Source organism: Rhinatrema bivittatum, chromosome 1, assembly GCF_901001135.1.
Source record: "Rhinatrema bivittatum chromosome 1, aRhiBiv1.1, whole genome shotgun sequence".
NCBI lineage: Eukaryota > Metazoa > Chordata > Amphibia > Gymnophiona > Rhinatrematidae > Rhinatrema > Rhinatrema bivittatum.
In genome coordinates, this window is record NC_042615.1 from 624,895,084 (window position 1) to 624,911,165 (window position 16,082).

Below are 16,082 nucleotides of genomic sequence, written 5' to 3' on the forward strand. Positions count from 1 at the left end.
TGTAGCCCATGAAGCTGGTTCAGCCTGTTTCTTTCCACCATGAAGGACAAACAGGTGATCAGTCTTTCAGAAAAGTTAAGAAACCTCCAGATACTGCACGACATGTCTCTTGACATCCAAAGGATGCAACAGGCGATACCTCTTCCACATCTTTTCCCTTATCCAATGAAAGCCAGGAAATGGACTCATTCAAGTGAAAATTCAAGACCACTTTAGGCAAGAAAGAGGGAACAGTATGCAGCTGTATTGCTCCTAGTGTCACCCGAAGAAACGGCTTCTGGCAAGACAAGGCCTGCAGGTCAAAAATTCAGCACACAGAACATATCGCCAACAGAAACACTGTTTTCAAGGTCAATAGTTGCAAGGAAAGGCTATGCAGTGGTCGAAACATAGGACCTGCCAAGAAATCCAACACCACATTAAGACTCCGCAAGGGAACCGGTAACCGTAAGAGAGGACAAAGATGATTCACTCTCTCAAGAAACAAGCCACATCAGGATAAGATGATAAGGATTCACCATTGACCTGGCCTCTGAAACAGGCAAGGGCTGCAACCTGTGCCTTCAAGGAATTAAGGGCCAACCCCTTATTTAACCCATTTTGCAAAAATTTGAAAATGAGCGGGATCTTCACAAGGAGGAACACCTCGATCCTCACACCAAGCCTCAAACACTCGCCAAACCTGCATAGGTTAAGGAAACAGAAAACTTCCAAGCATGTAGCAAGGTAGCAATCACCACAGAAGAATAACCATGTTTCAACAAGCGAGTCCTTTTAAGGGCCATTCTGTAAGACAAATCGAGTCGGATCTTCATGAAGGACAGGCCCCCTGCTGCAACAGATTTTTGTGTGGCGGAAGACGAAGGGGAGTCTCTACCACGAGTCTTTGCAGATCCACATACCAGGGTCTTCTGAGCCAATCCCATGCCACCAGGAGCACCATCCCCCTGTGGCTTTCGATCCTACAAACTATTCTGCCCAACAGCTTGTCTTCCGGCCAGACTTGTACGAGAGCATACAAACACAAGGTCTCCGAATCTCTCCTGCGACTGAAGAAGCACGGAACCTTCACATTGCGAGAAGTCGCCAACTAGTCTAGGAACGGAAGACCCCCAGCGAGCCACTATCAGCTGAAACGCCTCATCCAACAACACCCATTCTCTTGGGTCCAGACTCTCCTGGCTGAGAAAGTCTGCTCTTACGTTGTCTTTTCCTGCAACGAGAGAGGCCGAGATCACCTGAAGATGCCCTTCCGCCCATTCTATAAGTTGGTCTATTTCCAGCGACACTTGCTGGCTCTTGGTTCCTCCTTGCAGATTGATGTAAGCTACTGTCGTTACATTGTCTGACATTATTCGGACCACTTGACACTGCAGTCTGTCGCTGAACTGCCAGCACGCCAACGGACCACCCTGGCTTCTAGGCGATTGATGTTCCAGAGAGATTCTTCTGTGTTCCAGTGCCCTTGCGCTGGAACTTCCTGACAGTGCGCCCCCCAACCCTAGAGACATGTTTCTGTCGTGAGAATCAACCAGTGTGGTGACATCAGGGAAACTCTCTTTGTCAGATGAACCTCCTGCAACCACCACTGCAGATCAGAGCAGATTTCCATCGGCAAGTGGAGCCAAACCAAATAGTCTTGCGACTGTGGGTTCCAACGATGTGGAAGGGAGTGCTGAAGAGGATACATATGTGCTCTTGCCCACAGCACCTCTTCCAGAGTACCTGAAGATAGGTCCACACTGTCGCATATAGTGTTCATCAAAAGAAACACCTGTGACATTAACTTCTGAATCTGAGCTTCTGGCAGGAAAACTTTGCCCTGCCTCTTGTCGAACCGAACACCCAGGTACTCCAACTACTGAGAAGGCTGAAGACTGCTCTTGGCTAGGTTCACTACCCAACCAAGCTCCTGCAACAAGGAGATCACCTTATGGGTCACAGAGGCAGCTCTCTTACAGACATTTGGCTCGAATCAGCCAGTTGTCCAAATACTGGTGTACTAGTATCCCATTCTTTCTTAACTATGCTGCCACTACCACCTTAACCTTGGAAAAAGTTCTGGGAGCATTGCCCGAAACTGATAGTGGCACCCCAGCACAGCAAAACGCAGAAAACGTTGGTGCTCCAACTGGATTGTAATATGGAGGTAGGCCTCAGACAGATCCAGAGAGGTCAGATATTCCCCGGACTGCATAGCCATTATCACTGAGCACAAGGTTTCCATACGAAAATGAGTCACCCACAAACAACGACTGACTCTTTTGAGATCCATGACAGGATGAAAGGAACTCTCCTTCTTGGGCACAACAAAATAAATGTAATGTTGCCTCGTACTTTCCTGAGACATAGGCACTGGAACCAGGCCTCAGACTGAGGAGCCTTGACAGGGTAGATTCCACTGCCTGCTTCTTCTGTGGGGAGTGGAAAGGAGACACCATGAACACGTTCCAAGGAACACTGCAAAATTTCAATGCATATCCTTCTCGAATCACCTCCAGGACCCACTGATCCGATGTGATTTCAACCCACCTCTGATAAAAGAGAGAGAGAGAGATGTTCCCCTATCTCTTGTCTTTGAGGGTGGGTTGGCAAACCTTCACTGTGAGGTTCGAGAGGATCCACTACCCAAGCCTGTGCCTCTCTTGGGTTGTCTGGGACAAAAGGATGGAGACCTGCTGAAAGGCCAAGTCCTCTGAAAGGTCGACCATCTGTAGGGATGAAACAGCTTGGAACCCTTAAGATGAGCCCTCAACCAAAGGGGCACTGCAACTGCTTCTTATCCTCCAGCACCCAAGGAACCGGGGGATTCGCTCCACTTACTAGCTAGATTCTCTAACTCGTTTCCGAACTAGATGGAGCCTTTAAAGGGCAACTTCATAAAATTAACTTTGGAGGTCACGTCGGCTGACCAATTACACAGCCATAATTGATGTCTGGCCGCTATTACCAAAGCCTCTCCCTTAGGCAAGGTATGGACCAAATCGCAGCCCGCATCTGCTAAAATGGTGGCGGCGGGTTCCATAACTGCTCTGGAGTTCATCCCAGAATCATCAACCTCCTGAGAGAGAAGCAGACAAGAGCGAGCCACCAGGGTACAAAAGTGTCATTGCCACTGCTTCAAATGCTTGTTTGAGAATGGCCTCAATTCTCCTATCATGCACATCCTTCAGGGCCACTCTTCCCTCCATGGGAATAGTCATCTGCTTAGAGCAGCACAGACCAGCACATCCACTTTTGGAAAACACAAACGCTCTCTAACTGCTGGATCCAAGGGGTACAGGCCTTCCAATGTCTGACCCCCTTGAAATTTGCCTCCAGAGCGATCCTTTCAAGACCAATCAATTCTTGAATGGCTTCCACAACAGGGAAAAAAAAACAAACCAAGAGGCTTTACGCAAAGAAACCAAAATGGGATTCTTCTTGGGCTCAGACATGGAATCTGCCTCATGTATACCCAGCATCTTCAAGGTCTGGGAAATCAGGGCTGCCAGTTTATATCTATGAAAGAACCGCAACATGGTCCGATACAGTTTCAGTCCCGGAGGAATTTCCCCATCTTTCAGGTAGTCAGGATCTGCCGCATCACCAGTGCCATCCAGGTTCCTGTTGGGAATACCTGCAGGTAACCAAGGCGTGCTTCAGCGCTTAAACAAAGGACTGGAAGAGGGAGGGGCCACCGGCTAATGATCCGACCTGACAGGATTGGTCGATGCTGAGGACTGCACCTGAAGAAAGGATTGCAATTGCTGAAAAAAATTCTATCCAAGAAAAGACAGAAGGATCCAGGCCAAAACCAGTATGTACTGGTGGGGCCCACTGAGTTGCCATCTCCTATGAAGGAACCAGTCAAGGGAGTTCCAAGGTCCGGCGTATCTCCAGACAAATCCTTAGCCAGGCCATCAAGAGGCTGGGAAGAAACAGGTTAGCAAAATCAGAGGAAGGCAATTTTCCCTGAGCCTCTAAAGCAGCGCTAACATGTTGGAGGGCGCTCCAAGCTGAGATGCCAGAATATAACAGGTAACACAGAGAGAAAGGTGCTTAGGTTTCTTGTTCATCGGCACCATTAGTTCATCAATTGACTGAGAATGTGCGTCCAACCGGTTCTCGCAGAAAAATTTCAAGCGCACAAAAATTAGGCGCCCCCAAAAGTAAGCACCGCAAAAAACAAACGCACAAACAGTGCGCCAAAATCTGGGTGCACCACTGATTTGCTTAAAAAATGTGTGCACAGGAAGTGCACCCAAAACTGAATGCACAATTTGTACTCAGAGCTGGATGCACTGCGCAAATTGATGTTCCTGTAGAGGGCAGTCAAACAAGCACAGAAGTGCGCAAAACGTCGCCGTGGCCTACCACGCAGTGTGCAGGAAAAAGCCTAATAAATGGGGCCTAGCCCACCAAGGCTGCTCAACCCGCCAGGCTGCCCAGTTTCCTTAACCCTCACGGGAGTGGTAACAAACATCAGAATGGCACGTCAAGCACGGAGACAGGAGGAAGTCCTACAAAACCCCTCTATACTGTCTCTGACATTAGTTACATGAGCTCAGCCCTTTCCAGCTGACTACAGAGACGGTTTCCGACTGCGGGGGGAGAGGATATCTGCCTTCACCACCACACTCTGCTTCCTGCACCTGCTGCCTTTAAGTTGTACAATCAGCTAAGTCTGTGCCGACGGAAAACCAAGGCGCAAATCTGAGGGACCACGGAAATCACCTCAGGAATTCTCAACTAGGGTAGGGACCATCTAGTTTCACCACAGGAGAACGGGGCTTTTTTTTTTTTAATTCTCCTTCTAAAATCTGAAGCAATCCCCATAGGGAGATGCACATCCAACATCTGCTGGAAACAGAGAATACTGGCGGGCTGATGTCACTGCAGGAGTATATATACTGTGATGTCAGCTTGCTCCGTCTCCATTTGCTGGCAGAGGTGCATAACCCACTGGTCCTGAGTCTATCTGTCTACACACTAGGTACTCACATCTATAGACAATTAATAATTCAGTAGCTGCCCTACACCATGAACCTAGCCTTCCGACCTAATTTATTTCTCTTTCAGTATTTGGAATCAAATTTCTTGTTGCAATGCTCTGAAGATGCATTCATTTTAATCTTAGGAACTCTGAATCTGTTATGTCCAGTGGTTCCAAAGGAAGTCCAGGGTCAATATTAATATAAAGTCAAATGATTTTGTAATGCCTAGGAAAAGAACAAGTGATAAAGCATATGCACGTAGTCAGTACAGAAGAGAAGCAAGCTAAAATATCTATTTTTTTATTTTCACAAGCCTTACAGTGCAAAATGGGTAAATTCTGAAACCTGTAAATAACAAATTTGCAAAAATCCAACACTATTTCACTCAGCATCTATATATCACCAACTCTATCATTTATAGGAAAGGAAAACTGGTTCTTATCTGCTAATTTTCGTTCCTCTAAATCCACAGATCAGTCCAGACAAGTTGGTTTATGCATCCCTAATGGCAGATGGAGGCAGAGAACAAAAGCTTTGAGGCACTGGTACATAAACAAGAATGCCACCTGCAGTCCCTCAGTATTGACCTGTACCCAAGTCAAGATTAGAAAGCATTCCCCTAAAGCAGGGTGAACTGAAAAACCCCAGGGTGGGATACCCTTGAACTAGAGACCAACATAACTCCAGTACCCAAACAGTCAGACAACCACTTGAGCCAACAAAACTGAACAGAATAATTGGTAAGAAAATCTTTAATATATAGCGAAAAATAGCAGAAAAAACAGTCTTTCAGCAGCAATACCGGGACAGATCTCTGGACTGATCTGTGGTATTGCAGGAAAGAAAATTAGCAGGTAAGAACCAATTTTCCTTTCCTGAACATATCCAGATCAGTCCAGACAAGTGGGATTTACCAAAGCAACCCTACACTGGGCGGAAACCTGAACAACCTGCTCTCAACACACTTTCATTGAAGGTCATACCCTTTGCGACTGAACATCCAATCGGTAGTGCTTGGTGAAAGTGTGAAGTGAGGACCACACCGTGGCCTTAAAATCTCTTGGGGAGACACCGACTGACACTCTGCCCAAGAAGCTGCCTGAGCTCTACTCAAATGCAGTTTGAGACCCATTGAAATGGCTCGACCCTTACAAATGTAGGCCTAACAAATAGCCTCTTTCAACCAATGAGCCAAAGTAGCTTTGGAAGCTTTTTCTCCCTTCTTAGCTCCAGCAAACAACACAAAAAGATGGTCTGAGTGCCAGAAGGAATTAGTGACCTGCAAATAGCGCAGCAGAATACGACGCACACCCAAAAGATGGAGATCTCTACCCTCCGCCGAATCTTTAGACCATTCTGGGAAACCCAGCAATTCCACTGTCTGATTCACATGGAAGGCAGAAACCACTTTCGGCAAAAATGAAGGCACTGTACGCAAGGACACTCTGTCGTTAGTAATACGCAAAAAAAGGATCGTGACAAGAAAGAGCCTGAAGCGCCGAAATCCATCTGGCTAAGCAAATTGCAACCAGAAAAACTGCCTTCAACATAAGATCCTTAAGAACATAAGAACACAATAAATTGCCATGCTGTGTCAGACCAAGGGTCTATCAAGCCAGCATCCTGTTTCCAACAGAGGCCAAACCAGGTCACAAGAACCTGGTAAGTACCCAAACACCAAGAAGATCCCATGCTCTGATGCCAGTAATAGCAGAGGTGATTCCCTAAGTTAACTTGATTAATAGCAGTTAATGGACTTCTCCTCCAAGTACTTATCCAAACCTTTTTTGAACCCAGCTACAGTAACTGCACTAACCACATCCTCTGGCAACAAATTCCAGAGCTTAATTGTGTGTTGAGTGAAAAGAATTTTCTCCGATTAGTCTTAAATGTGCTACTTGCTAATGTCATGGAGTGCCCCCTAGTCCTTCTATTATACGAAAGTGTAAATAACCAATTCACATCTACTCGTTCAAGACCTCTCATGATCTTAAAGACCTCTATCATATCCCCCCTCAGCCGTCTCTTCTCCAAGCTGAACAGCCCTAACTTCTTCAGCCTTTCCTCATAGGGGAGCTGTTCCATCCCCTTTATCATTTTGGTTGCCCTTCTCTGTACCTTCTCCATCGCAACTAGATCTTTTTTGAGATGCGGTGACCAGAACTGTACACAGTATTCAAGGTGCGGTCTTCACCATGGAGTGATATAGAGGCATTATGACATTTGCCGTTTTATTAACCATTCCCTTCCTAATAATTCCTAATATTCTGTTTGCTTTTTTTGACTGCTGCAGCACACTGAGCCGACGATTTTAAAGTATTATCCACTATGATGCCTAGATCTTTTTCCTGGGTGGTAGCTCCTAATATGGAACTTCCAGCTAACATCATGTAACTACAGCAAGGGTTATTTTTCCCTATATGCAACACCTTGCAATTGTCCACATTAAATTTCATCTGCCATTTATGTCCTTTCTTAGCACCACTCCACAGAACAAAAAAGATGATTTGAAACTCGAAAGACATTGGTAACCTTGAGGTAATGCAAAAGAACTCTTCTGACATCTAGATGCTTCATTTCTCTGGCATGAGGCGTAGCCTGATCGAAAAACGGAAAAGCTGGAAGTTCCACTGACTGATTTAAGTGGAAGGCAGAGACACCCAGGAATCAGAAATCCGTAGAAAAGGCTCCCTACAGGAGAGGGCTTTTGACTCTCACAGATCACCCCCTAGTGGAGCAGATACCAAAAACACCATCTTGAGAGTTAAATCCTTTAAGGTGGCCTTCTTGAGGGGCTCAAAGCGAGGTTCACATAACACTCGGAGCACCGAATTAAGACTCCACGAAGGACAAATGGAACAGACTGGAGAGTTCAAGTGCTTCACCCCTCTAAGAAAAACGTACCACATCAGGGTGCGCTGCCAGAGCCTCACCCTCAATCTTGCCTCTAAGACATCCCAAAGCTGCTACTTGCACCAGGAGGGAACTAAAGGATAACCCCTTGCTGAGGCCTTTCTGTAGAAATGCAAGAATCTGTGCCACCAAGGCCTGATGAGGAAGGACTCCTTGCTCGCTACACCAAGAGTCGAAGATCTTCCACATCCATAAGAGAGTGGAGATGACATCCTCAGGATAACCTTTTTTTCTCAACTGTCTCCGCTCATAAGCCAGGCCGCTAGACAAAAGTGATCCGCCTGGTCTAAAAATACAGGACCCTGATGCAGCAGGTTTGGAAGATGAATTAGTTGTAGAGGACCGTCCAAAATCCAGGTTCACTAGGTCCGCGAACCATGGTCTCTGAGGCCACTCCGGAGCTACTAGGATAACCGTCCCTGGGTGAGCTTCTATTCACCTCAGAATCTTGCCTATCAGAGGCCATGGAGGAAACACGTAGAGCAGAACTTCGTGAGGCCAAGAAAGTACTGCACATCGTAGACCCCCGCTATGTGAGAGGTTGCCAGCAGGGCTAGATGTCGTTCCGCCCAGGCCATCAGTTTCTCTGCTTCTAAGGCTACTGGACAACTCTTGGTGGTTGATGTAGGCCACTGTCACACCGCCCGATTGTGGATAGGAGGAAGAAATCTCTGCAACGCCAAGCGCACCACTCATTTCCAGGCGCTTGATGGATCATTGCGCCTCCTCTTGTGACCACTGGCCCTGGGCCGACTGAGATTGGCACATGGCTCCCCAACCAGAGAGGCTGGTGTCCTTTGTTATTTTCACCCACTGAGGCACCGCTTCAAGTGGTCGAGGACAAGCCACCAACCAAGACTGGACCTGGCAGACTCTGTGATTGGTAAGGAAAACTGGAACTCCTCTGACATCTGATCCCAGTGGGAAAGCAAAGCTCTCTGCAAAGGCCTCATATGAGCAAACGCCCACAGGACCAACTCCAGAGTGGACGCCATGGAGCAAAGAAAATGTCAAGAGATGATGAACTTGCAACGTCAGCTTGGTTATCCATTCCTCCATGTGGAAGACTTTGCCGATTCGGGTATCAAATCATGCTCCCAAGAAGTCCAGGATCTGGGAAGGGAGCAGATGGCTCTTGGACTGATTGGTGACCCAGCCAAGGAAGTACAGGCAGTGTATCGCCAGCCTGTAGAGGTCTTCCGATTTCGCTCGAATGAGCCAGTTGTTTAGGTATGGATGAACCAATGCTCCCTCTTGCCTGAGAGCTGCCGCCACCACCACCATCACCTTGGTGAAGGTGCGGGGAGCAGCTGCCAAACCGAACGATAGGGCCCGGAACTGAAAATGCCTCTCGAGGACGATGAACTGGAGATATCTTTGATAATCCTTGCGGATTCCAATGCACAGATATGCTTCCGTTAGATCCAGGGAGACCAAGAACTCGCCGCTGCACATTGCCACAATGTCTGAGCGCAGGGTTTCCATCCGAAAATGTGGCACTATGAGAGCCTTGTTCACCTGTTTGAGATCCAGAATCGGACAGAAAGTGCCTTCTTTCTTGGGCACCACAAAATAGACGGAGTAACGCCCAGTCCTACATTCATCTGGGGGAACCGGAACTATGGCCCCAAGGCCTTCCAGCCTGTTGAGGGTTTGAGTGACAATCTGCTTCTTTACCGATGAACCGCAGGGCGAAATCAGAAATAGGTCTCGAAGAGGCCGAGCAAATTCTAATGCGTAACAGTGTTCTATGATGTTTAGAACCCACTGGTCTAACGTTATTTTGACCCACTCCACGTAAAACAGGGACAGCCGTCCACCGATAACTGGAATGGAAGAATGGGTCGGCATTATCTCATTGAGAGGATCTGGGTCCAGAAGAGCCTTGGTTGACTCCATTGCGGACTGGTCTGCATCCTTGAATGGAGTGAGACCAAGTATGAGACATCCCAGTTGTTTGCCGCTGTCCCAGGGGAGGTGCTCTGCGCTGTCGAAAACATCGTGACCCCGAAAGTGAGAACAAAGAGGAAGAAAGCTTCTAGTCCCCCTCTAGGCTTGTCCTTGGGAAGCTTATGCAACTTATTCTCCCCTAAAGACTTTATCAGCTGCTCCAAGTTGTCCCCAAACAGGAATTTACCCTTAAAGGGGAGCGTACCCAGCTGAGACTTAGAGGAAACATAGCCGACCAGTTGTGCAGCAACTTCTGGCCGAAACTATGGGCACCATAGTCCTGGATGAGGTACGGAGGAGGTCATACAAGGCATCCGCGCCATACGCTACCGCCGCTTCCAAGCGCTCCGCCTGCTGCGACTCCTGAGGAGAGAGGTCTCTAGAACTGAGGAGTCGTAGAATCCACCTCAGGCTTGCTCGCTGCATGAGACTGCTACAGACAGCAGCCCTCACCCCTAGTGCTGACACCTCAAAGATTCTCTTGAAGTGGATTTCGAGCTTCCCGTCCTGGAGATCATTAACAGCCGCTGCTCCTGCCATCGAAATAGTTGTTCTTTTGGTGACAGGCAACACCGAAGCATCCACCTTGGGAACCTTTAGGATCTCCAGGGACGACTCAGGTAGCAGATAGAGCTTATCCATAGCTCGCCCCACTCATAGGCTCGACTTCGGAGTGTCCCACTCCCAGATCATCAGCTGCTGAAGCATAGGATGAAAAGGAAAAGTCCTAGCTGGACCACGCACCTCGGCCAGAACAGGATCCACCGTGTCGTGGTCCGGGACATCCTGAGGGAGTGAAATTCCCAACTCGACAAGGACATGCGGGATCAGTGGGTCAAGCTCATCTCTCTGAAATAAGCGAACCACCCTCCACCGGAACAGACCTCTCTGGTTCCTCATCCTGATCCATCCCAGTGAGGGGAGCAGGAGCCTGGGGAGAGTCAAGGCCTGGGTACCCCTGTGGGTCCAAGCCCCCTTGATCTCCAAGAAGCGAAGGACCCTGGATCTTCCGAATACAAATAGCCCCCTGTGGCTCAGACTGCCTGGGGACCTTCCGGGGCAGTGGATCTCAGGCAGTTCGCTCGTTCCTGTCTTGACAAACTGTGACCTACTTGCTAGATAGGCTTTGTGCATCATCAGCACAAAGTCCGAGGTAAAGGTAGGCTGGCCGATGTTCCCTCCCCACTGGGGAAGGCAGCGGGAAATCAGGCCTGCTCGGAAGAGCCGTGAATCTGGCTCCCCACAGGCAGTGCACTGAGAAGCACGCCAGAGAGGGGAGAAGCATGTGGGCATGGCGCAGAGCAAGCCCAAAAATAGCGAGCGGACCCCAGAAGCCTAAGGTGCGACAGTGAGAAAAAACACTGCCACTGGGCTAGCGGAATAAAGGGCAGTCACAAGGCTTGACTGTTTACCTTTTTTTTTTAGGCCAAGCCACACACAGAGGAATGCAAAAAACATCTCTGAAGCCGGTGCGAAGGAGGGGGAGGGACCAGACCACCGCTACGCACTCCAGGCGCCTCACTGGATCAAGGGAGCAGGCAGAGTGTCCAACCCCAGCTCTGGGTATGCCTACATCCAGGTGGGATGATCCCACCAGGACCTGCCTTCCTCCTGGGAGGATCAGCACCATTTGTAGTCCTGCTACTCAAGTATTCCCCCTTGTTGTCCTGCTTGATCTACTTTTTTGTAAAACTGGCTTTTTTTTTTTGCTTGAACTTCAAGATCAGTTCAGGACCACCTCCATGCTGGAGACAGAGAAATACTGAAGAGATGCAGGTGGCACACCAGATTAAGAGGGGGTGCTCTTCAAGTTTTTCTCTGTCTCCATCTGCTGGAAGGGAGGCAAAACCAGCAGTCTGGACTGATCTGGGTACGTACAGGGAATGTGTGCCCTCACTGTGTGTCCTCACCTCACCCTGACGGCGCATGGGAAAATAGCAGCGGCCCAAGAGCCACACGAGCAGCAGCGCACACCCAGCACTGGGGACGCGCGGGAAGAAAAATGGCAGCGACCTAAGAGCCGCGTAAGCAGCGCAGCGCCCAAACCTTCCCCTGCCGGGGGAAGGCAAACTCACATGCAGCTGTAAGCGCTCTCACCCTCCTGTCGATCCCAGCAACTCACACTAGTCGACTGCCCCGACACTGCACCATAGGCTGATAATCTTGGCTCAGTCCACTTGACTCTCTTTTACAGTTTTTTTTTTTTAAATAAGCTTAATTGCAATAACAAAAATAGGGATACTTCCCTGCACGGAGCCAGTGGTGACAGGAGGAGACTTCGGGCCACCCAGAGTGAGCCAGTCCCCTGGCTATAAAGGTCCCAGGAGGTATCGGGCCACTACAGCCAGGGGTATCCAGCCCCCCAGCTCAATCCGAGGGATGCCTTACAAAGGAACCTAGCACCTCGGGGAGCTAAATTAAACTTTAAAATCTCCAAGTATCCACTTTCAGTCAGGACTGCAGGTATGCACCTCTACCATCTATTGAGGGACTGAAGGTGGCACTCTCGATTATGTAGCAGTGTCTCAAAGTTTTTGTTCTCTGCCTCCATCTGCTGATAGGGATGCATAAACCCACTTGTCTGAACTGATCTGTATATGTTCAGGAGAAGTTATTTAAGGGAATACACTACATAATCTGTATTTAATGCACATCTACCCGTTTGCTAACAAAACATATCTAGCATCCTGTATTTGTCAAGTCCTGGTGTTGAGTATTGTTCTCTCAGTCATTATGAGGCTACTGCAGCATTTGCTGTCTTGGAAGTCCAAAAGCAGCAGCCCACTGGACCTGCTATGGTCTTTCTGTGGTCCAGACTAGCAGAAGAATGAGCAGGAAGGAATGCTGCAGGAGGCAATGTGATGACAATTTCTAGTTGGAAGCTGCTTGACTTCATTACTACTTATTTTCCACAGGTCCTGACTTACTCCTGGGGGAATTCTGTGCAATTGCCTAATGCAGAATTTGCACAGTATTCAACATGGGGACCAAGAGGTTACAAAATCATTTGCAAGCCCAAAGAGGAAATAAGCTACAAAATCATTTGCAAAGAGGAAGGAGGCAGAAGAATGAACCTGTGCAGCCAGAAGAGGGAGGCAGCAGAGTGTACCTGTACGATCAAGCGAGGAGGGATGCTTACTCTTCCAGTATGAGGCCTAGAAGCAAGCAGCACGTGCATTGTTGTGAGCTACTGGAAAAGGATGTCAATAAACCAAAATTGATTTCATACTTTCACAGATTTATGGTTTTGTACAAAAACTAGAATGGGAGAAATAAACTGCAAGAAGATGCTCCATGCTTTTCATACCCCAAGCACCATGAAAGAAAAATGGAGAGATGCTCTGCAATTCTTCATTTGTGTCTATTTCTGACATGCAGATTATGAAAAGGCATTACCATTAGCAGACTGCAGTTGATAGAAGACTCATCATTAATAAAAAGACATGTAGTATTACTTACCTGATGCGAATGCAGTGATAGGTGGGAGTTTCATTGTATCATACTGAAGACCCATTTTTTTGGATTTCTTTTTATTTATAGACCCTTCAACATAAAAACAAGAACTTTTAAAACATAACAGTAATGGCATAAACAATGCATTTGTCCATACCTTACTATTATTTATAGCCAGCTATTCATTGACTCCTGGATTATTAAGTTCAATCAGAACCTGGTTCAGTTTAGTATTTATTTATTTGAATTTTATTCAGCTTTTTCAGGCACTCTGAAGCAAATTACATTCAAGTACTGTAAGTATTTCTCTGTCCCCAGAGGGCTCACAATCTAAAGGAAAATCGGTTCTTACCTGCTAATTTTCATTCCTGTAGTATCACAGATCAGTCCAGACTCCTGGGTTTTGCCTCCCCTCCAGCAGATGGAGACAGAGAAAGTTTTGCAGACACTGCCACATAACCTACTCTGTCACCTGCAGTCCTTCAGAAATTGATAAGTACCTGAGCCAAGGTAGCAACCATAACAATTACAAAATCATATCCCCTGAATGAATAGTGGGAAGTGGAAACTTGGAACAGATAATCTCGCCCACAGTAAAAACATGTAGCACTAACAAAACTTATACCAATCTTCAGAATAATTACAATAAGATACTGAGTGGACTTTCTAAAATTTGCTTTCTAAAACTGGGCAGGACGCTGGACTGATCTGTGATACTACAGGAACGAAAATTAGCAGGTAAGAACCAATTTTCCTTTCCCTGTATATACCCAGATCAGTCTAGACTCCTGGGATGTACCAAAGCTTCCTTAAACAGGGTGGGACTGTGAGAATCCCACTCAAAGTACATTTTCACTAAAGTCCATGGGCTCAGGGGCATGGATATCCAAACGATGTCTAGTCAAAATGTGCAAAGACTTCCAAGCAGTCATCAAACAAATCTCTTGCGGCGACACTTGCTGACATTCAGCCCAGGATGCCACCTGGGCCAAGTAGAATGAGCCCTTTCTTCGCACCATTCCACAGCACAAAAATGAGGATCTGACAACCTGAAGCTGTTAGTAACTTTAAGATACCGCAACAAAGTGTGCTTGACATCCAAAAGCCGTAACTTTCTTGCAAGAGGCGCTGTAGCCTCCAGGTTTGGGCAAGCCGGGAGCTGCCCGGATTGATTTAAATGAAAGGACGAAACCACCTTCCAGAAAGGCTGGAACCGTCTGCAAGGAGACCCCCAAATGCTTTCTCAAGAAAGGCTCCCTACATGACAAGGCCGAAGCTCTGAGATCTGTCTGATGGAACAAATTGTAACCAAGAAAACCTCCTTCAAAATGAGATCTTTTATAGTAGACCTTCTAATAGGCTCACACAGTGCAGAACACGTGCTTTTGAGGACCAAGTTAAGAATCCAGGAAGGACACAGCTTATGAACCGGAGGGTCACCAATGCTTCACTCCTCTGGAGTAGCTGCTCCACATCTGGATGTGCTGCCAAAGCCTCTCCGTGGATCTTGCCTCGAAGACAACCTAATGCCATCAAATGAACTCTGATGGAGTTAAAGGAGAAACCCTTCACCAAACCGCTTTCCAAGAAGGAAGACATGTGCAATGGAAGCTCACATAGGAACATCCTCAGAGAAACCTCTCTCTCGCCTGGATCTAAGCGAGTCCAGCTCAAGAAGTCCTCTTGAACTTTTGACTCCGGCTATGTGAGACGCCGCTATTTGCTCTAGATTTTGTTCCACCTAGAGCACTAACTTCTGCACTTCCCTAGCTACCGCCTAGCTCTTGGTTCCGCCCTGTCAATTGATATAGGCCACTGATGATGCATTGTCCGACAGCACTTGCACTGTTCGATTCCTTAGCAGAGGCAGAAACTCCTGCAAGGCCAAGCAAACCGTCCTGGTCTCTAGCCAACTGAAAGACCACACAGACTCTCTCTTGAACCAGGACCCCTGAACCGAATGAGATTGACAAACTGCGACCCATCCAGAGAGACTGGAATCAGTAGTGACCACCATCCAATCCGGAACTTCGAGGTCCAGTCCTCGAACGAGGTTGGGGGTCTGAAGCCATCACGAGAGACTCTCTCTCGCGAAGCCCTCAAGAGGTAACCGCAGATGAAAATCCTCCGACACTGGTTTCCAGTGAGCCAACGACGACGTCTGCAGGGGTCTCATATGGGAAAAGCCCACAGAACCAAGTCCAGCATGGAGGCCATCAAGCTGAGAACCTGCAAATAGTCCCAGACCTTGGGTATGCGCAACTGCAAAAACCGCTGAATCTGCATCTGAAGTTTCAAGACCCGGTCTTGAGAGAGGTACACCCTGCCTACCAGTGTTGAACCGGGCGCCCAAATACTCCAAGGTCTGTGTCGGAGACAACTGACTCTTGGCATTATTCACCACCCAATCAAGAGACTGGAGAACGTTGAGCACTCGAACAGATTTGCGGCACAGAACCTCCGACTTCGCCCTGACCAGCCAGTCGTCCAGATATGGGTGAACTAGAATAACCTCCTTTCGAAGGCATGCTGCCACCACCACCATTACCATTACCTTGGTGAAAGTTCACGGAGCTGTGGTGAGACCAAACGGAAGGGCCTGAAACTGAAAATGCTGTCCCAGAATCATGAAGCGAAGAAGACGCTGAACGTCCTGATGGATGGGAATATGCAGATAAGCCTCCGTGAGATCTAGAGAAGCCAGGAACTCTCCTTTACGAACCGCTGCTATGACTGATCTCAGGGTCTCCATCCTGAAGCGCGGCACCTTGAGCGCCACATTGACGTTTT

General features: G+C 47.9%; 1 protein-coding gene across 3 annotated transcripts in view; it reads right to left on the reverse strand.

The window, feature by feature from the left end:
• The window catches only part of WDR36 (WD repeat domain 36), a 178,845-nt gene that overhangs the window by 82,347 nt on the left and 80,416 nt on the right, over nucleotides 1-16,082 (reverse strand). For all 3 annotated transcript variants that reach the window (XM_029571826.1, XM_029571843.1, XM_029571834.1), the window contains one exon: nucleotides 13,299-13,382. In XM_029571826.1, the coding sequence (XP_029427686.1) occupies nucleotides 13,299-13,382 (84 nt within the window). The remainder of the gene's footprint in view (nucleotides 1-13,298; nucleotides 13,383-16,082) is intronic.